At 38.3% G+C, this 23,683-nt stretch overlaps 1 protein-coding gene across 6 annotated transcripts in view; it reads right to left on the bottom strand.

Moving 5' to 3' along the window:
- GUCY1B3 (guanylate cyclase 1, soluble, beta 3) overlaps nt 1–23,683 on the bottom strand; it is a 60,327-nt gene that overhangs the window by 5,059 nt on the left and 31,585 nt on the right. For all 6 annotated transcript variants that reach the window (XM_021100491.1, XM_021100494.1, NM_001018032.1 and 3 more), the window contains 6 exon segments: nt 17,650–17,847; nt 13,660–13,890; nt 11,863–11,979; nt 10,361–10,494; nt 6,592–6,789; nt 655–892 (listed from right to left, as the gene is read on the bottom strand). In XM_021100491.1, the coding sequence (XP_020956150.1) occupies nt 655–892; nt 6,592–6,789; nt 10,361–10,494; nt 11,863–11,979; nt 13,660–13,890; nt 17,650–17,847 (1,116 nt within the window).

Here is a 23,683-nt window from a genome sequence, read left to right as displayed (position 1 = left end):
GGTCATTAACCATTTATTTTTATGATGTGCTCACCAAGTGTTACATTGTACCTCAGAAAATGACTATAACATAAATGGTCCTTGTGGAACTTATATTACTCCAGATGTCTGGGGGTGGTTGAGCTCCCATTCTTGCCTTTATGAAGCAATATTTCACTGACATCATTTCTCCAATATTTGTTTTTAATTGAAACAAAGTGCAGAGATGCCTTATTAATGTTTATCTTCAAGTTGATGTTTTTGAAAAGTAGATCTGAGTGCCCAGCGCCCTTCTCATGCTCTATGACTCCTTCACTGAGCAAATCCTTTCTACATTTCAGTAAGAATGTCTCTTGCATAGCACAGAAACAAATGCTCTGATTATATTCTGTGTGTAAACCACCTGCATGGATTTATTCCTGTTAGTGAAAAAGAAGCTGCTGAATATTTTCACTAGAGAATTATCTGCTCTATTCATTTGGGTTACACGGAAGAGAATGTTTTAGAACAAGAGGTAATTATTTGAGAAAACGGTAAATAATGACGGCATGAGAGCTGATAGTACCAGGGCTTCAGGGTGACAGTCAGGGAACAGTGACTACAGGGCCTCTGGAAGATGGGGTCTGAAAATGCAGAATAATGAAAGCATGGCGTGAGGATGGGATCTGGACTTGCCTTATAAACAAATGGGTTTTTCCGGGAATCTGTCAGCGTGTCAAATCTGGTGTAGAGGTCATTGAGAAGGTTGACAATCTTCATGGCCCCTTCCCCAGAGGCATGCTTGCTACAGAAGGTGTTGAAGCCCACAATACCACTGAAGAGGATGGTCACATTGTCATATCTCTTCGCAGGCACTGGACGCTTGTGCCTCAGCTCATTAGCAACAGATGGAGGAAGGACCGAATACAGCAACCTGTCCAGTAGGGGGAGGACAGAGCCACAGTGAGATGCTGAGAAGAGCCTTACTGCTCCCACCACCCACTCTATGGAACTCCAGTGCCATTAGCCCTATAAGGGCCTGGGTTTGGGTAGGAGACCCATTACCAGCCATATTCATAAGTAAAGTCCAGAAAATATAAATAATTTGTCCTAATCACATAAAATGTCCCTAAGTCAATTTTTTTTTTTTTTTGTCTTTTTAGGGCCACACATGGCATATGGAATTTCCCCGGCTAGGGGTCAAATCAGAGCTGTAGCAGCCAGCCTACACCACAGCCACAGCAATGAGGCCTATGCCATAGCTCACTGAAAAGCCAAATCCTTAACCCACTGAGCGAGGCCAGGGCTCCAACTCGCGTTCTCATGGATACTACTCAGGTTTGTTATTGCTGAGCTATGATAACTCCTTCATGGCAGTCTTACTTTAAGAAATTTCCACAACTACTCTGCCTTCAGCAACCACTACCCTGATCAGTCAGCAGCCATCGACATTAAAAAAAATAAATAAATAAGCCAAACAAACAAATAGACTAAACAGAGGACTGACAACAGCAAGTCAAGGCTGTCACCTGCAGTTCTGTATTTTTTTTTTCTTTTTACAGCCATACCTGCAGCATATGGAAGTTCCCAGGCTAGGGGTTGAATTGGAGCTACAGCTGCTGCCTATACCACAGCCATAGTAATGCTAGATCCCAGCCACATCTGCAACCTACGTCGCAGCTCATGGCCATGATGGATCCTTAACCCATGGAGCGAGGACAGGGATTGAAACTGCATCCTTACAGACATTATGTTGGGTTCTTAACCTGCTGAGCTACAATGGGAACTCCTGTAGTCTTATATTTCGACCCTCCTACTGTGACATTCATAGGATGAAAGTTGTCATTCCAGCATTTAGCACTGTATGAATACCACAAAACCAAGGACATGACACCTCTCTGGGCCAAGTCATCCACTTCAATGTTTGTCATCTAACGTGAACAGAAGCAGATTTCCCCAGCAAGAACCTGCTGTATAGCATGCACCATACTTAACACCTTGTGATAATCTATGAAGGATGAGGTTTTAGACAGAATAGACCTCTCTCTCTCTCTCTCTCTCTCTCTCTCTCTCTCTCTATATATATATATATATATATATATATATATATATATATATCTGAATCACTTTGCTGTACACCCAAAACTAACACAACTTTGTACATCAACTATGCTCAAAAAAAAAAAAAAACCAAAAAAAAAAAAAAAAAAAACAGAGAGAGCGAGAGAAAGAAAACAGAGAAAGAAAAAAAGAAGCAGATTTCCCTGTCTCATTCCTGCCTCACTCCTTCGTGGAAGAAACTGATAAAGCAAGTGAAATATGGTCTAGGCAAGAAAAGAGTTTGTTTCCATTGACAACACTAAAACCACTCTGATGACACCAGGGGATGGCCGGAGGGGACAGAGAAGAGTGGCAAGCATGCAGCAGGGGATGAAAGCTTGAGAGAGAAGCAGGGGAATGGAACATAGGAGACCTGATGGTCTCCTGGTCATGATGACCCAGAAGAACAAATAACACCTGTGAGCCTTTCTTCCCTAGGTCAGATGGTGTCCACTGCTAAGCTGAAGGTGCACAATGGAGCTGAAGACTCATTTTCCTAACTTTCATGGAATTTCACCATTCTTCATTCATTTTTCACTTTCAGAGAACATTTCGTAAAATATTTTAAAGCTCCATTTGAATTCAAAACCTTAGAACCTTTCACTTCAAAAAATCAATAGTCAATGTTTATAACACAACCACCTTGAAGACCAACTATCAACAAAAATGAAACCTGGATGGTTTTCTAATTTAACACCTGAAGCAGGCTACTGAGTAACTCCAACTTACAAATTCATATGACTTTGAGCCTTAGTCCTAAGTACTATCTTACAAGCTCTATAAAATATGTTATTTTTCATGGAGGAAATTGTACCAAATACTAATAAAATATATATTTTGAGTTATTTTTTGAACAGTAGGAGGAATGTGAATTGCCTGCCCCATCCCATATATTTTCAGAAATTCACAAAATACCTGGAAAGAATAAGGTATTCAGTTTAGGGCCATGAGGAAAGGGGTCTCAGAGAAACTATAGCTTTCAGTTTCATTATACATATGCAGGTCAAGTGAGGAAGAAGCTATGGATAAAGACAAACATTTAAAGGCAGAGAAAATGGAACCCTCTTACACTGTTGGTGGGAAGGTAAATTGGTTCAATTATTACAGAAAACAGTATGGCGGTTCCTCAAAAAACTAAAAATAGAACTACCATAAGTTCCAGCAATCCCATTCCTAGGCATCTATCTGGAGAAGCCTATAATTCAAAAAGATACATGCATCCCAACATTCACTGCATCTCTCTTTACAATAGCCAAGACATGGAAACAATGTAAATGTCCATTGACAGAGGAATGGATAAAGAAGAAGTGGTATATATATACAATGGAATATTACTCAGCCACAAAGAAGAATGAAATAATGCCATTTGCAGCAACATGCATGGATCTAGAAATTATGATACTCAGCGAAGTTAGTGAAAGACAAACACCATATGATATCACTTATATGTGATATCTAAAAAGGGAAGAACAGAAACAGACTTACAGACTTTGAGAACTTATGGTTACCATAGGGTACAGGTAGTAGGGAGGGATAGACTGGGGGTTTGGGATTGGCAAATGCACCCTGAGGTATATGGAATGATTGGCTGACAGGGACCTGCTGTGTAGCACAGGGAACTCTATCCAGTATTCTGAGATAACCTATGTGGGAAAAGAATCTGAAAGAGAATGGATGTGTGTTTGTGTATAACTGAATAACTCTGCTATACAGCAGAAATTGTCAGAACTTTGTAAATCAACTATACGTCAATAAAACTTTAAAAAATAAAAAAATGCATTTTTCCATCCATCTATGCTGTCAATAAATAGTTAACTGATGTATTTATGTGAGGGTGCAACATCCATCTATGGGCAACAACACACAACAGATGCAAGATGGTATAGGAAGTGATGTTGTTACCAATACCATGGTGTTAGCATGAAATATTTCTTACAGGAAGGAAGATCCGTTCAGTTCTCCAACGAGAGAGATTACTATTGAAACCAAGCAGGACCCTATGGTCCTTCTCCTGCCATATCCTCTGCCTGACTTTTGTCTGTAGAAAAACTTTAGTCAAAGAATAAGTTTAAATCAGAGAAGTGAAAAGATATAGGAGCAAAGGAAAATAGTCCAATGAGACTATACAATAATAGTCTAGTCACTAAACAAAGTCAAGGACCTTTAGTACCTCCCTCGAGGGCTCTAGATAATATTCTGAGCCATGTATTGTGAGCTGTCTTATAAAAATTGAAACCCACACCAGGTAGAAGAAATGAACTACATGACAACCAGACTATTGCCATGTCATAAGCTGCCACAATTCCAAGAACTGGCCGCAAAGAAATGGAAACAAACTGACCCAAGAACTGAAGATGAACTGTATTTAAAACAATCAAGACGACGCTGGTCAGACCAAGGCATGACCCATTTCGGAGTTCCTGTCATGGCTCAGCAGTTAACGAACACAACTAGTATCCATGAGGATGCAGGTTCGATCCCTGGCCTTGCTCAGTGGGTTAAGGATCTGGCGTTGCCATGAGTTGTGGTGTAGGTCACAGACACAGCTTGGATCCCATGTTGCTGTGGCTGTGGTTTATGCCAGCAGCTACATCTCCGATTTGACTGCTAGTCTGGGAACTTCCATATGCCATGAGTGCGGCCCTAAAAAGACAAAAAAAGAAAAAGGTATGACCAATTTCAAGAGAACTGTCAGAGCTGACTGTGCTGTTTCTGCATGTAGCCCCTCCCTCCATCTAAGAAAGTTCTTGCCCACTGGTTGTCACTGTGGGGAGTCAGCTTTTGGATGGGAGCCTGCCCTCCCCTTCAGTTGCTGGCATCCAAAATAAAGCAAACTCCTTTCCACCAACCATGTACCTTTATTGGCTTTAGAGCAGTGAGAAGCCAGACCCCACCTTCAATAACACCATTATACAAGGGTTAAAAATGAACACATAAGACCATGTGTAAAATTACCTTATGAAAGTCAGTGATTTCGTGCTTTTACCTAATATACTCGATCCAAGCCAATTAATATGAAGTGTATTTGTTTAAACGAATTACTTGAAAAGAAAATGGTATCTTAAATGTTACTTGCCCATTTCATAATTTAATCCACTATGCATAAAAAAGTAATTATTTTATATTTTGATACTTTTGTACATTATGCCATGACAGTTGTAGTTGTTGTCATTACAGATGACACCACAGTCTGTCAGAACCCTATCTGCCAAACCCTAAAATAAATTTGGAGTCCAAGAACAATTGTTTAAAATTTAAAATTTAATGGACATTTCTAAGTTCAGTGTCACCTGCAGCACATGGGCAGCCTCGGCACATAGAAGATGCTCAGTACATACCTCTTGTGTGAAGAAATGAATGAATGGGTGGTTGTATTTTTTTTATGGCAACACCCAAGACATATGGAAGTTCCTGGCCCAGAGACTGAATCCAAGCTGCAGCTGCAACCCTATAGCTGGATCCTGGATCCTTTTAACCCACTGAGCCAGGATGAGGATTGAACCCGAATCTCCATGACCTAAGCCACTGCAGTCAGATTCTTAACCCACTGTGCCATGGTGGGATCTATGATAGTTGGATTTTAAATATGCACTTGAATCATTCTAATGGTTTTCAGAGGCATGCTTTGGTGTATGCATATTCTTTCAACTTGGTTTATAAAATTAGGAGATATATCCTTATTACTATTAAGACTGATTTATTTCTGTGTACATGTATTTAAATGATGTGGAAGATAAAGTTTATCTCCTACTCCAGGCCTATGATGGGTCCCATGCCTTGCAGTCTTGGTAATAGGGAAGAACCTCTGTATTCCATCACAAGTTAAGCACTAAAGAGATGCTGCCTATAAGCTTAAATTACACATAATGGCCCACCTCCGGGAACTCTGCCTCCCAGGTGATAAGCATTAAACTAAATACCTTTGTTTAGCTCATAGGAAACATTCTGATCCATGAACAACTGCAGGAAGGAAGAAATTCACACACCCCTTCTGGAGGCTGACGAGAACCAGGAAATGTCTGACTTTGCTCCCTTCCCTTTTAGTATAAAAATCTTGAACTCTAACTTGGGCAGGATAGTTTTTTAGGACAGGAGTCCACCATTTCTCAGTCTGCTGGCTTTCTGAATAAAGTTGCTATTCCTTGCCCCAACACCTGTCTCTCAATTTAATGGCATGTTGTGCAGTAAGAAGTATGATGGGAGGGGAAGGGAGTGGGAGGGATCGGGAGCTTGGGGTTATCAGACACAACTTAGAATAGATTTACAAGGAGATCCTGCTGAATAGCATTGAGAACTTTGTCTAGATACTCATGTTGCAACAGAAGAAAGGGTGGGGGAAAAAATGTAATTGTAATGTATAAATGTAAGGATAACCTGACCCCCTTGCTGTACAGTGGGAAAATTAAAAAAAAAAAAAAAGAAGTATGAGCTTGGACTCAGTAAAGTCTGATTGTCAATCCTAGGTACAGTAGGGTCACTATCTACCATGCATGACAGCTGTGCCCCTCTTTAACCACAAGGTAACATTCTTACGTGTCTGTCTTTTTCTTTTCATCTTCCAGGGCTCTTAATGTGAGCTGCAGCCTGTCTGTAAGGATTTCCAGTTCTTGGGTCAGTTTGTACTCCTCTCTGAACTGTTCACCCAGAAGAACGAGATCACGGGTGGCATCATGCAAAGGGATGTCACTCAGATACAGCCCTCGCCTCGTCAGATCATCCAGGTTCATCACACTGTTAGAGGGAGGATGAAGAAAGTCAGTCCCCATGTGTCCCCATGGCAACACTGACCCTGGTTCCTTCCAAGCAGTCTAATCGTGCCATCTCCTGCCATTCAAATAGGCAGGCTAGAGAGAAGAAAATTCAGAGAAAAGCAAGAGGGGTATTGGAGTTCCCATCGTGGCTCAGTGGTTAACGAATCTGACTGGGAACCATGAGGTTGCAGGTACGATCCCTGGCCTTGCTCAGTGGGTTAAGGATCCGGCGTTGCCATGAGGCATGGTGTAGGTTGCAGACGTGGCTCAGATCCAGCATTGCTGTGGCTGTGGCGTTGGCCAGCGTTTATAGCTCCGCTTCGCCCCCTAGCCGGGGAACTTCCATATGCCGTGGGAGCAGCCCAAGAAATGGCAAAAAGATGAAAAAAAAAAAATGCAAGAGGGGTATTATTTCATTGTCGATATTTAAGAATCTATCAAAGACCAGTGAACTTGAAATTTTGCCAAATTGCATGTTTTGAAGCATAAGCCTAAACTGAAAGATAATGTGAAAAGCTGCCCAAGAAACTTGCTCAGGTTTTAACACAAGGCTGTTGCTTATTATTGCCACAGTTTTTCATCATTATAAAGAAATGAAGAAAATGCTGTATTTTACTCTTTTCTGTTTTTCTTATTTTTTTTTTTTAATAGCTGCTCCTGCAGCATATGGACATTCCTGGGCTAGGGGTTGAATCTGAGCTATAGCTGCCAGCCACAGCCACAGCCACAGCCACAGCCACACCGGATCTGAGCCACATCTGCAACCTACCCCACAGCTTGCGGCAATGCTAGGTCCTTAACCCACTGAAAGAGACCAGAGAGTGAACCCACATCCTCAGGCACACTATGTCTGGTTCTTAACCCACTGACCACAGTGAAAACTCCAGATATTTACTCTTTTTAACAGAGATAATAGTGTTTCTTTTGAGAAATAAGTTCATTGCTGCCTTATGGATTCTATGATTCTTGTAACTCGTTTTCTCTTTCATACACAATGATTAAAAGTTTACAACCAGATTTATGACCCATCTTCAACATGAATTTTACGTACTCATGACATTCTAACATGCACTCCTGGCTCTAATTTCTTCTACTCTTATTTTCTTTAACTAATTTTTCTCATTTATTTGAAACATTACTTGTTCTTGATGAATTTTATGTGTCTTTGTAACAGATTATTTTTAGAACAACATAAGTCATTTTTAGAACAGCATAATATTTATTGACTCAGTGGTGATCTGGTAAGTAAAAAGTTGACTATTTTTTTTAAATTTATTCTCTTTTTTTTCACATTATAGAGATCAGCCAATACAGAAGGACCTTAAATTTATTCTTTGGTTAAAGTGTCTTAAGTTTATATTATTGGTTTGAATTCTTAAAACCTAAGCAATTACTTCTGGTCATTCATAGTAACAATTTCCCTAAATGACATAATGACTTTACTGAAAAATTTTAGATTAATAAAATGTCTTGGAGTTCCCGTCGTGGCGCAGTGATTAACGAATCCGACTAGGAACCATGAGGTTGCGGGTTCGGTCCCTGCCCTTGCTCAGTGGGTTAACGATCCGGCGTTGCCGTGAGCTGTGGTGTAGGTTGCAGACGCGGCTCGGATCCCGCGTTGCTGTGGTTCTGGCGTAGGCCGGTGGCTACAGCTCCGATTCAACCCCTAGCCTGGGAACCTCCACATGCCGTGGGAGCAGCCCAAGAAATAGCAACAACAACAACAACAAAAAAAAAAAGACAAAAGACAAAAAAAAAATAATAAAATAAAATAAAATGTCTTGCTGCAATACATACTCAGCAGAAATGTTCATAAACCAGAGCAAAAATTAGCATGCCCATAGGGAAAAATAAAATGATCAGATTTTACTACTGATGTACATCCCTTAGGAAAGATCCTGGATCATCCATCAAATGGTTTATGGTTTACAAGACCTACCAATGAGCAGAGAAAAAAATGATTATAAGCTTAAAGTTAAAATGCTTATATTGTGTGAGGAAACTTAAATTATGTCTCATTGTCCTAAAAATGTATTATTACTTTAATGAGACATTAACTTTTTCCTAAATTTAAACTTCCATTTCGGAGTTATTCATTTTATAAGTAAAACTTCTTTGGTCGATTTCTTATTTAATGTGAGTACTGATTTTTCTATACACATGAGCAGGTTCCTATATGACAATCTGTGAGTGTGTCACTATGTAACCATATTTCTGCATACGGTAATTAGCAAATAGACTCCAAATTTCCCGTTTATGCTTCCGAAGAAACCTTTCTCTCCATGAATAGGAATTATTCCTATTGAGAAGCTGTCATTCTAAGGATGCTCACCTTGAAAAGAGGCAGAAGGAAAAAACACTTATTGACAGCAGATGAAGATATAGTTAGATCAGTATGCTATTAATAAAAATGTTTTTATTCCCTATCTTTGTCTCTTTTATTTTCATAATATATATTCTCAGGGAAAAATATCATCATTAGTCTTATGTAGTCCTTAATACCATGCTAATTATTATCAAGGGCATTATTCCAAAATTCATTAGATTTTTTAGAAATTTTAAAACAATCTCTTGAAATAAAAAGTGATCATTTAGACTTATTTTATTTTATTTTATTCTTTTTATGGCCACGCCTGTGGCATAGGAAGTTCCCAGGCTAGGGGTCAAATCAGAGCCACATCTGCATGCTGCAGCTTTATGGCAACACCACATCCTTAACCTACTGAGCGAGGCCAGGAATTGAACCTGTATCCTTGCAGACACTGTGTCATATTTTTAACCTGCTAAGCCACAAGAACTCCTTAAATTAAATTTTTAATCAATAGTCTACCAAAACATGCTTTCTTGAGTATTACTATATAATATGTACATATTTTGGTTAAACAAAGTTATAAATACACAAAATATAACATAACAATTTTATAGTTGTCTATTTCTACTGTTCTAAAGTAAATTTGGATATATGTTACTTATTCTGAATTCCCACACAGAGTTAGTAAAATGCTTTGTCAGACTGAGAAAATACCAATCTACGGTTTACTTCCCTCTGGTGTTTATCATGAATAAGACAATTTACATAAATTTTAACCTAATAATGTAGTATGAATAGTGTAAAATGGTGAATTATTTTAATATTTAAATACTTAAATATAAAATAGCTTAAATACAGAAATAATTATAAAAGTAATTTCTGGGCACCAAATACACTCATGTATTTATGCCAGCATATCAGATGCTTTGCAGAATTGCTTTTCTACATGCTGCCTCTTTGGGAGGTAAAAAGCTACAGACTTAGCTAACTTCAGATTAGACATCCCATGGTCTGATGGCACAAGTACTCTGCAAATTAAGATGTGACAGATAAAACAGAATCCAGATTTCTTCCGAGTTTAGTACAGATGTTAAATGAAGTTATCCTTGTCACAGAGAGATGTATAACAAGTTGTAAAATCAAATTATGCTTTGTAGAACAGAAAAACAATGTTACTGAATTCCTTTGTTAGAAAAAGATGGGTACTTACAGCCATTATAATGAATCTAGGAATGATTACCTTGGTGAACATAGAAAAAGTATGCTGTCTGCTTCAGGCAAGTAGATCATCTGACCCTTGAGCCGTAAGCAGCTGATCTCAGTGCCTGTTAGTTCATCCTCACACTCTGATTTCTCCACATCCAACAATCCTTCCTTGAAAAGGCAAGACACAACTGTTAACTCATGTCCTTCTCCTTCTCTAAGTATTCAGCCAAGAAGGACACACAGACCTCATGTCCACCAAACCATAAGGGAGAATACAAGTGCCAAGCAAAGGGAATTTCACCAGAGCCATCATGTAAAAGGCAGAGTGGCTCTCTTACATCCTGTAGAAGGACCAACTGACCACCTCCATCAAACCCAGAAAGACAATAGCTGTGCCACGTTCACATTTTCATTGAAAGTATCTGCGAATCTTATTTCCGATTTTCCAGGATGCCTACAACATGGAATTCCAGGCTCTAGCAAAGACCAAGTATCCCCACGCCCCACCCCTATATTCACAGAGCAGCTAAAAGTAGCTGGTTCCCAATACCGTGTATGGGTTGTGGGGGGAGGTGGGAAGAAGGAGGAGATGCGTGCTGTGGAGCACTTTGGCTACATTAGTCTTAAGAACAGAAATCAGAAGATCTGGGGACTACTTAAATTACCAACTGGGTGGAAATGTTATCACCTTTATTTCCCCATAAAAATGACATGAAGAGCAACAGATAAGTTAAGAAATAATAAATCAATGGCTTTGGGTAAAGTTAAAAAAATCTTTATTTGTTTCTGAGGACCCATGATTTATTTTATCAGTATAGTCTTTCCAAACTAATGCTGTAATCTGAAGGGATCAGTTAAAGAAATTGATTGGGTAAAATACTGAAAAAACTCCAGTGGAAACAGCTGTTTGTTTTGTTTGTTTTGTTCTTGTTTCACTTGTAATTTATTTTATTTTGATGAATATGATTTTCCAGTTATCCATTTACATTTCTTTTTATTTATTTTTATTTTTATTAAAGTATAGTTGCTTTACAGTGTTGTGTCAGTTTCCGCTGTAAAGCATAGTGACTCAGTTTTATACACACACATACACACATACACACACACACGCACACACACACACACATTCTTCTTCTCAGACTATCTTCCATCATGGTCTACTCCAAGAGATTGGATACAGTTCCCTGTGCTGTACAGTAGGACCTCACTGTTTATTAAAACAAACAAACAAACAAACTTCTGTTTTCTAAAACAGGACATTGTAAAAGATGTTAGTTTCATTAGAGGCAACTGGGCTGTCGGGGCAAGGCATTCTCAAAACTCACTTCTGTTCATCATAATCAGGGGGTAGAAATCCTTGACCCCCTCAGGCAATGCCAAAATTAGCACTGTTGGCTTTGAAATAGGATTACCTTTGGGATCAGGTTTGATCTCTCTGTGCCTTCTCCACTGCACAGAATGGTACTGGAGCTAATTATCCCTGGGGAACACCTCTAACCCACTTCTTCATATTTACTGAACTAAGATCTTGATTACCTTGCTTCTCAATACGAAGACCGTATTGATGTGTGAGAGGATCCCATGGAAACTGATGTCGATGTGAGGACGAACCAGGGAGAAGACAGACAGAAGGCTGCAGTTCCCAGGCTGGAGCTAAAATGTAGATGACAAGGGAAGAGCACTTAATGAGTCGAAATAAGGAGTTCCGGCTGTGGCACAGTGGGTTATGGATCTGCTGTTGAGTCTTCAGCGGCCCAGCTCAGATTCAATCCCTGGCTCGGAAAATTCCATATGCCACAGGTGCAGCCAAAAAAAGAAAAAAAAAAGTGAGTCAAAATTAATTCTTATGATCTGATATTAGTTATTAGATTAAACCAGCTCAAGAATATTTAAACACAGAAAATCACAGCTATTCTGTAGGAAAGTTACCTTAGCAGTGAACTCACATCGTCATCTATGCATCTCAGTGATTAAATGGACATCAAGTTGCTACATGAACATACCACCTAATATGGATTCAGATGACTAATATTCACACATCAGCTAAGCTAAGAGAAGAATCTTTGAAAAAAAAACAGGGTGGAATTTATCTTTTAAAATGTACCATTAGCTGTCCAATATCTATGGCTAAAATGAAATTTACACATATCAAAACCACCCACAAATACTAATAGTTTTATCAAGAGATGGCTAATTAATCATAACAGGTAAAGTGAATGCTTACAGTGGGCTGGACCCTGGACTAAATTTCGTGCACCCTCTAGCATCCTGTTATAACAAAGGGAGAAGAGGCAAAGAGAAGGAAGTGACACTTTTAAGGTAATCAATGGGGGAGACAGGGTCAGTGTAAGGGCCTAGCCCATTCTCTATTCTACTACAGACTGATGGCTTTATGCCAGATTCCATTTGAGTTAATCCCAAATTATTGCCTCCTTAATTACATTAAGAAGTATCTCTAGACACATGCCATGTGCAATTCCAAAAGTCAGAAGAGGACAGAAAATAGAGGGAATGCCCATCGTGGCTCACTGGTAAACGAACCCAACTAATATCCATTTGGACGTGGGATCCATCCTTGGCCTTGCTCAGTGGGTTAAGGATCCGGCATTGCCAAGAGCTGTGGTATTAAGCCACAGATGCAGCTCAGATCCCATGTTGCTATGGCGGTGGTGTAGGTCAGCAGCTGTAGCTCCAATTCAATTTGACTCCCAGCCTGGGAACTTCCATATGCCATGGATGCAGCCCTAAAAAAAAGAGAGAGAGAGAGAAAATAGAAAGGAGTTCACAAATGGGTCTGAACAATACAGGTCAAATGTACTTTCTCAGCATCACCCAAATGCTGTCCTTTGATGCTTTTTCTACTAAACCCCATGGTCATCTCTAATGCTTTTCTCTGTAGAGGATTTAAATTCTTCTTTTTTCCCTGAAAATGTCAATGGTTGATTTTGAAAGTTATTTTAAACAGTAGATATCCAGTGACTATTTTCTCAATGATGCATAAATGAAGTGAAAACTGATTACTAGACAGTCACTCACTTCCTCATCAAAACAAATACACTATTCTTAAATAATTTTCTCACTGTCCTTGTGATTACAACAGGAAGAAAACAAAAACAAAAACAAAAACAAAAACAAAAAAAAAACCCTGTCTGAGAGAAAGTCATAGTATTCTCAAATACACTTAGTTTACATTTACACAAATTAGATGATATGTGATGTGCTCCATGCTGCCTGATTTATAATCAAAGAATTGCATGAATGAACAGACACGTGTAACAATATCATTGTTGTGGCCTTTTGTCTCAGGCTCCAAGGAAGTGGATGTCCCTTTACCTGTGGAAGCACTCTGTATATGGCATTTCCACACTGAGTGACTACTAGATCCCGGTCAAATATTATGTGAAAGGGAAAAGCTTTGCAGAAGGTATACGGGCTGATGCGTGACTCCTGGGTACCATTTTCTTCAAATCTGTCAAGATCTTCATAAAAATCCTCTTCTTTTGACTCTTTTTCTTCAATCAAAAATTGAGTATGATCACATTCTTCATTTCTTTGCTGAATAACCTGGATGCCAATGGGGGGGGGTGTTAATTTGTCAGCATTTCCATTTAGTTGAAATATCTAAATACCTAAGAAACTGATTATGACAATTGCATTAAGAAGGTTAATTTTAAAACTGTAATGTGTACAAATGCTATACAATGCCTAAAATAGAAAACTATCTCTGGATGTTGATTTATGAAATTTAAAGAATGAATAATCATTCACAGTAAAATATCAAATCTGGTACCAGTTCCCTGTCTGTCCATATAGCCTCTTTGCTAAAAATTGTGGAAAAAGCATCCCCTGTCCTAGTGGGCTCAGCCCCCCTCAGCCAGGTACACACATACAGTAAACAACTTATAGATCATATAAAGTGGCATAGTTTAACATGATCAAAAATGACATGTGAAAATAGAGGAAAAGGAAATGATAAAATACATGCTTAAAAATATACCCAATGTAACTTTTTATCTATCAATTGGCAAGTATATAAAATTACAGTACCAAAATTAGGTAGGATACAGAAAAAGAGTCATTTCACATACTACTAACAGGAGGGTATTCTGATTAATCTTTCTGAAGGATAGATTGCAAATATGCAAAAAATTCCCAACTTACATTCTTTGATTTAATTCCAAATTCAGGAATTTATTCTATGGAAGTGATCATAATTCCAAGCAAAGCTCTATAATTTATAAAGAAATAACATTTCTAAAATATTATTCACAGGTGGATACAAAATTAAAATATAAATGAGCTATTTTTGTTTGAGTTTCAGAAACTGCAATCAAAACCTCTTCTGGAGTTCCCATTGTGGCTCAGCAGATTAGTCTCATGAGGATATGGGTTTGATCCCTGGCCTCGATCAATGGGTTAAGGATCTGGGATTGCCACAAGCTGTAGCATAAGCTGCAGATGTGGCTCCAGATCTGGCGTTGCCGTGACTATGGTGTAGGCTGGCAGCTACTGCTTCGATTCCACCCCTAGCTGGAGAACTTCCAAGTGCTGCAGGTGTGGCTGTAAAAAGAAAACAAACAAAAAAAAAAAGTCCTCTTATAAAGGAAAAACCCTACCTCATCTGCAGCCAGATCAAAACAGGAAATAGTTGAGAAATTATTTCTTCATTTGCAGCTAAATGAAGGCAAAACATTGCTCTTTTTCATTTTTTCTCTTAAGAGTTCACTTCAGCAAACTCTGACACTTAAAGACAAATCACTATTAATATGAATGCTCTTGTATATATTCTCCCAAAAATACTTTCATAGTGAAATTAGGATATCGTTACTAAAACTGTCACACTGATCTACCACAGTGGTTAAGGATTAGTATTCTTATGATATGAAAAATTTTCCCCATAAAGATTGATTTCCCTAAAGTTTCATAGGAAAACAAATCAATCTTAGAAATTTTGATGTTCTGCTATGTTTCCATTTCAGCTAGAGAAACTGGGTCATATCCAATCTAAATTTATTAATTAATTCCTCAGTTCTACTCTTTTGCTTTGGTTAAATTAGCAAAACAACAGCTTTTTGGATCATATTTTAACCTTCTAACTGGTATATCACTCATAACATGGTCTAATATTTCTCAAGTGGTTAAGTTGTCTGGTAGCTCTGGACCTATTAAAACTTATAGATTCAACGTAAGAATATCTCAGGAAACTAAAACAGTTACTTTGAAAAAAATTAAATACACAAAATATAATTACCAAATGAAAACATTTCAGAAGTCTTTATCAGAGCACTTGAATAAATAAAGGCCACTAGACAATTTGCATTGTATAAAGTGAACCCCACAATTAAGCAAGAATGTGAATTTTATGTAGAGTGCCACTGCTGTCAAATCCCAGGCCAAAGGCTCTAATAACCATGGCAACTGCAGTTTCCATGTGAGCCCTAATTTATGTGTTTTCCCCCCTGAAGTTTCTACACACCTGCTTCCCTCTCAGTTTGGCTAAGTAAAAGCGAAGCAAGAGTTGACTCAATGTGTGTGAACCCCTTGATACAGGATCCCTCCCCATATGAAGTGTCAGTTTGGTGTCAGGATCAAAAATGGGAAATGAAAGGCATATACAATTTTAACTGCATTCCAGTGAGAGTCTTAATCAGGAAGGGATTTCAATCTTTGCACAACTTCAATTTTTATCATTTTATTTTAGTTTAGTTTAGTTATGTTTTGATTTACAGGGAAGCATTTGCAGCATCAGGAAATTCTTAGGTTAGGGGTTAAATTGGAGCTGTAGCTGCCAGCCTATGCCACAGCCATGGCAACATGGGATCCAAGCTGTGTCTTAGACCTACACCACAGCTCACAGCAACACCAGATCCCAGACCCATTAATCAAAGCCAGGGATTGAACCCACATCTGCATGGATTCTAGTCAGATTCGTTTCCGCTGCATCACAACAGGAAATCCCCCAAGTTCTTAATTTTTAAATGTCTCTGGATTTGATAATGTCATGATATGCATAGATCCACTTTCTAGCTGTAGAAAAACTAAGGATGCACCTGGGAACCAGTTAAGGATTGACACCAACTCCTGAAAGAGAAAATATCATGAAATCTGATGTGACATTACTGGATTAAATATATGGAATACTTTTCTGATAGAATCTATTTAAGTGTTACAGAATACAATCTAACTAAGTGTTATAATTTTTATTTGTATAATACTGTACTTAACAGTTTGGACTTCCCATATATGTTATAACTATATATCTAAAAAGTCACTGCCTATTAGATTAAAGAAAGAAAACTGAAATAGATCCCCCCATCTCCCCACTTTTCTCAGACACAGGACCACTGAAAAATGGGGCTGACTGCACTGAGCACACAAACTACAGCTGATGGGGGTGACACTGGGTAAGAAATATAGAAAAACAATGGTTCCTGTTATTGCACAGTTCTTGTATCAATATCTTGAAATTATCACTCAAAACAGTGTGTATTATCAACAGCAGTGTTTTTTAAGTATGAGACCATAAGAGTTCCTATTGTGGCTCAGTGGTAAAAAAACCTGACTAGTGTACATGAGGATACGGGTTCGATCCCTGGCCCCACTCAGTGGGTTAAGAATCCAGCGTTGCTGTGAGCTGTGGTGTAGGCTGCAGACACAGCTCAGATCCTGCATTCCTGTGGCTGTGGTGTAGGCCAGCATCTGCAACTCTGATTTGACCCCTAGCCTGGGAATTTCCATATGCCATGTGAGCAGCTCTAAAAAAAAAAAAAAAAAAAAAAAAAAAAAAAGTATGAGACCGGGCTTCTTTTATCAAGTAATCTAACTTTTTTTTAAAGAAAAACTTTTAGCTCACAAAATGAGATAGTCTAACCACATTTCAAGGACAGACAAAAATATCCACACAAAAAAAAAACAATGAACAGTAAAATCATATTTCATTTCATGTTTTTAGAATTTGTATATGTTACAGGTGTTTTTGTGTGTGTGTGTGTGTCCTGAGGGCCATAGCTAAGCTAAGCCAGTCTCAGATCCTACTGCTTCCCAGCTTGTGTGTGCTCACAGGCAAGGCAAACTAAATTTTATGTTGCCTTGAGCAATGTATAATTAGAAAGAAAAATCTGCTCCTGCAAGGAAAAAATATCCTGTATAATGCATGCATTCCAAGGCCAAATATAGAAGATTGCCCTTGTTGCCACTATTACAGCTTATATATACCTCTGCTGAGGTCCATGAGCAGTGTTGACTAAAGGCAAACTCAGCGCACCCTTTCTCATATTGTGCATGTCATCTGTGCTCAGAAGCGTCCCCTTTACTAACCATTACCTTCATGTCTATTTCAGTGCCGTGTATTTGCTGAGCTACTGTTTTGATGATTCCGATGACAATATCCTGCAGTCCTTCTCTCTCTGAGTAGTAGTGCAGTATGAGTCCTTTGCCTTTTTCTGCATCTGTGCACCTAAAGGAAGGTGCCCGCATACCTGGGTAGATGGTGGCAAGGTGGTCATGTAGAGCATCGAGGTTCTGCAAGGAGAGAGTGATGAGTAAATACTGCATCCACAGGGCAGCCAACTTAAGAGAACAAGTTCAGGAAGCAGGACTCAGATCTGAGCTCAGGAGGCAGCCAGGCCACAGGAATATTCACAGAGCACATCCTTCCCCTGGCTGCATCCAGCCACTGTAAGGCAAGGACCACAGAAAACTTGAAACTAAGGTAAAGTCATTGAGTAAAACACCTGTGTAAATAGATAAAGGAGATGTGGTACATATATGCAATGGAATATTACTCAGCCATAAGAAAGAATGAAATAGTGCCATCTGTAGCAACATAGGCAGATCTAGAGATTATCATACTGAGTGGTCAGAAGGTGATATCATATTGTATCACTTATATATGGAATCTAAAATACAACACAGATCAACATTTCTATAAAGCAAAAACAGATGTACAGACACAGAGAATAGACCGTATTTGCCTGGGTGGAGGGTGGGAGAGGGATGGAGTGTGAGTTTGGAATTAGTAGATGTGAACTACTATATATGGAATGGTTAAACAGCAGGACCTACTGTATAGTACAGGGAACCATATTCAATATCCTGTGATAAACCATAACAGAAAAGAATATTTTTAAAAAGAATGTGTATATATATATGTATATATATATATATATATACATATATATATATGTATACTTGAGTCACTTTTCTGTACAGTATTTAACACAACCTTATAAATCAACTATAATTTAAAAAAAGAAAAACATCTGTGACTGTTAACAGTGGAAATATTTTAAAGAAGAAGAGGGATGTAAAACGGATGCCTGAAACAGAAAGGAGAAGTACAATTCTGAGATCAAGTAAAGATATGCATATTTACAGGAATTCGAGGCAATTGTGTATTTGTGTTCTGATAAACAGTACAGAAGGCCCCAAGTGATCATGTATTACCCTTTGTTTCCACTTAAATCCTAAAATGTAACCATTAATTCAAAAAACTACTATCCAGCCATAAAAAAGAACAAAATAATGCCATTTGCAGCAACATGGATGCAACTAGATTCTCATACTAAGTGAAGTAAGTCAAAAAGAATGACAAATACCATATAATATCATTTATATGTGGAATCTAAAATATGGCACAAATGAACCTATCTAGAGAACAGAAATAGGCTCACAGACATAGGGAGCAGAATTGTGGTTTCTAAGGGGGAGGTTGGAGGGAGTGGGATGGACACGGAGTTTGGGGTCGGTAAATGCAAACTATTACTTTTAGAATGGATAAGCAATAAGGTTCTCCTGTACAGCACATAAAACTATATCCAATCTCTAGGTATAGATAAAACATGATGGAAGATAATAGGAGAAAAAGAATGTGTATATATGTATGACTAGGTCACTTTGCTGTACAGAAGAAATTGACACAACACTGTAAATCAACTATACTCTAATTAAAAACAAGTAGCCCATCTCAAGCATTAAAAAAACTAGAGTTATGAGCATGTGAAAGTATATACATATTCTTTTATGAAATAATGTTTTAGAAATGAAAATCATTTTTGAAATTAAGTCTGTATAATTTCTTAATGGTCACTGGTAGTCTCCAGTCAAGGTACAGCTTCACAACTAACCTACGAAATTTAACTTTTTAGAAGTGCAGTCTTAGAAACATAATAAATTTGCAAATAAATATTTTTTTATCAGCTTGTGATTAATTTTGAGCATACCAAATTCCCCATTATCTGAGACCACTCTTTAAAATAAAGATCACCAGAAGAGATGGTGCAAACTCTACTTTTTACTTGGTCCAGCATGGCTTTTCAACACTTAACTCGTAAGGTATTTGTGCCTGTGTGTCGCACTTATACAGTAGGACACACATAGCACAGTGTGTCACAGGACTTAAGAGCAAGGTGGCTTTCAAAACAAGCTGACTTAGTTTTAAATCATGACACTACTTCATGATAAATATAGCCAATTTACCTAACTTTTCTAAGACTTGATCTCTTCTGATAAAATGGAAAAAACTAAAATGATGTATATAAAGCACTTAGCACACTGCAGGTATAAGGTGAAATAATGGTACCCCTAAAATTTCCAGCCCTATCCCCTTCAAATATGTTAACATCATGTCGAAAAGTGACTTCGCAGGTGGGATTAAGGTTATGCAAAGCTGGGGAGAAGTTTGACATGGAAAGTTGAGTTGGGAATATTATCCTAGATAAGCCAGGTAAAACCAGCCTAACCCCATGAGACTGAGACCTTAGAAGCTAAGAACCTTTCCTGGTTACAGGGAGAGATGGGAGCCTAAGGAAGAAACAGGTTCTGAGGTACAGGACAGTGTGTGTAAGGCCTGGGGAGAGGCCTCTAGGGTCTTTCACAGCCCCTGCTGATGGCCGGTAAGGCCAGGAAGGAAACCAGCCTGCAGCCCTATGGCCACATGTAGCTGGATTCCACCAACATTTGAATGAACAAGGAAAGGACTCCCCCCTCAGCAAGCCCTGCTGAATAGGAATATGGGTGTCCAAATCCAAGCACGTCTCCTTGGAGGCACTGTGGCACAATGGTTTGCTTACTCTTCTAATCCCACCATTCACACCTCCCTTCACTGTGACCACATGCACACTACAGGTCAATGTGATGCAGGGTGCAAGCTGGGGGTAGGCTAGAGGGGGACACAGCTCTGTATGACTCACACCCTGATTGTAAACAGTTCACGGCTTAAATCACTAAACCAAGAGTGGTTTGGGATGCATAAAAGGGAGTCAGCAACTCAGACTAAAAAACAGGGTCCAAAGACATCAAAGTAAAGATTAGAGCTGAGGTCGCCAAGGCCAACATTCTGATTCAGATAAATGTTTCACATTTCCTCGACTAGTGAATCTGGTTCCTTTTTTAAATGCCTCCATGCCTAGTGCTAAAATTTTGTTTTCGTCCCCCAAATTATACCTGTTACAATCAAGTCAGGACAGTTCTTAATGAAAATATCAATTGATTCTGATGGCCTCTAGAGGACGCTAGTGCCATGGAAAAGGAATCCAATATGGCAGACACTAAGAGCTGACAGTTTGTATAAACCACAAGCAGCTGAAGGCCTCCAACAATCACACTTGTTGAGTAACACAAACAGTTTTCCTATGACAAGTTCTTCTCAAGGGAATTCTTCCCTGAGAAGGGAAGACATGAGGACTGCTCTTCATAACCCTACCAGATCACTTACACTTCTGCTGATGTTGCAAAAAAAGGCTGTGAGAGAAAATTTGGGGAGAAAAAAAAAAATCACCAAAATAGTTTTATCTGTATCTGCATTTTCCCACAAAGTCAAAATGTAGCTTGTTACAGTTAGGAAATCTCCTAATGCAGTCAGGCCTAGATACTATGTGATGGCTCATTTGAAAGAAAAAAAATTAAACACGAGTCAAACAATAACTTGAAATATGTCAATAACTTGAAATATAGTCAAGATTTCCTCTATAACATGTTAAAATATAGTATATAGTAAGTCGGTATGTCTATATCACTTTCATACTCATCTATTTTGATCTTGTGTCATATTTTATCACATTTCTCTGGTCAGCTGAACAGATGGTAAGAGATGGTAACAATGGCACCATTTACCTTCTCTGCACCCCTGATACTAAGGAAGACAAGAGATGGACCAGGATGGTTCCAGCCTCTATGCCATGAGTCATACAGAGGCACTGCTTCCTAAGTGGGGAGCCATTTTAATTTAAATAAAGGTACCGATTAAATGAACTTATTTACGAAATAGAAACAGTCTTGCAGACTTTGAAAAAAAACTTATGGTTTCCAAAAGGGAAAGACAGGGGGAGAGATGGATTGGGGGCTTAGGACTAGCATATACACACTATGGTATATGGAATGGGTGGTCGATGGGGATTTTTTTGTATAGCAGAGGAAAATCTACTCAATATTCTATGACAACCTATATGGGAATGGATATGTGTAGATGTATAACTGAATCACTTTCCTGTACAGAAAAATTAATACAACATTGTCAAACAATTATACTTCAATAAAACTTGGAAAAAAAGATACTGATAATACTAGGATGTTAATATTCATAATAAAATATTGCTTAAATTAATCAATCAAAAGCAAATAGGAAACCAAAACACACAAAGTCAAATGTTAATCTTTGAAATCTTTGTGGTAAGTAACTCTCCTGAGATTGACTGTTTTATTGGGTTTGCTATTCATTAAATGAACTACTAAAGTGCTTTCCTGGAGCATAAAAAGTTTAACACCACTTAATGTAATATTGATTTTCTTTAGATACCATCTAACCATAAAAAATACTCTTGGGATTTCTTTAGTTGCAGCTTTCCTTACTTGGTTTCACTCTCTCAAAATTAATTACCACAGCCTGTCTACTATGAGAAATGGCATTTATGATTAAAAATTAAATTATTGTCATTTCAGTACATTTATACTGCTAAAATTATGACCTCTTCACAGACAATAATTGTTTGTGGAAAGCTCAAAGGCCACAGAAAAGATATACTTAAAATACCAGGAGAAAACCTTATTTACATTTTATAGTACCATCTATCCAAAGCTAATTATTCATCCACCTGGTTGTAGCAACATATGCTGGAGAACAAGAGTTTCATATTAAAACTGGTATTGTTTTGTTTCTAAATATACCCATGGAGGTAGGTATACAAAGCAAAGAGCTGTGTATTTCAGCATAGGTAGAGTCCTAGGAAATTGTAAAGAAAATCTCAAATATGCTTTCATTTCATTCTCATTAATTTTACGACACTAGAAAACAAGAAAGGAGAGCAGGTCCATAAATCAATTTTGTCTCAAGATGCCAAAAGTTTAGTCTGAGGTTTTCACTTCATTTCTCTTATGCTCTGATACAATTTTACCGTTTTTTTCTACAAGCAAGATGAATATACTTTTCCTCAGGAATTCTGCTACCCGTAAGTCCAGTTCATCTTATTCCCCATCATTTATCATTTCCAGAAGAAAGACTAGTGCTGGCATGTTGGGAAACTGAGGTTCTAGATGTAGAATCCACAGATTTAGGACACAAAAGAGAACCAATTGATCCTTTGAGAAATACCATGAAGTTCCACATTTTTAACATTCTTGGAATGTTTTTGAATAAAGATACATTTTCTCTTTGTAATATGCATGGCAAAAAATAAACTAATTACAGAGGCAAAGTTTCTGGGAATTAACTACTCATTTTCCTGCTTCAAGGGTGTCTAATTAAAAATTCATAAGTGATGCACATAAAAGAATATAGTAAGACTTTGCCTTGAAAGGTTTGAGAGAGAGAGATTCTGTAGTCTCCAAGAATCTTTATTCTAGTGAATAGGGAAAAGGGAGTTAGTCGTCTGTGTTATTGAGAGCTTTATTCAAGTTTTGATCTGGAAAAAGTCTTAAACATAGTCACTGCAAATCTCTCTCTCTCTCTCTTCTCTCCCTCTCTCTCTCTTTAGGGCAACTCCTGCAGCATCTGGAATTTACCATGCTAGGGGTTGAATCAGAGATGCAGCTGCTGGCCACAGCCACACCCACAGCGACACAGATCAGAGCTGAGACTGTGACCCACAGATAGCAATGCCAAGATCCCCAACCCACTGAGCAGGGCCAGGGATAAAATGTAAGTCCTCATGGACACTAGTCAGGTTTGTTACCTCTGAGCAACAAAGGGAACTCCTAACCTCTCTTTTTTTAAGGAAAGGGGATGAATTTCCTTTCTTTGTATTCCTTACATTTCTGAAAAGCAAGACCAACACCAGCATTTATGAAAGTCATGTAATTTGAAAAACATCTTAAGATTTAGAAGAAAGAAGTCATTTTGGGAGGAAGGCTCAAGATAGTGGAG

Source organism: Sus scrofa, chromosome 8 (assembly GCF_000003025.6).
Source record: "Sus scrofa isolate TJ Tabasco breed Duroc chromosome 8, Sscrofa11.1, whole genome shotgun sequence".
NCBI lineage: Eukaryota > Metazoa > Chordata > Mammalia > Artiodactyla > Suidae > Sus > Sus scrofa.
Note: the sequence above shows the minus strand (reverse complement) of the source record. Positions and strands in the feature narration are given on the sequence as shown.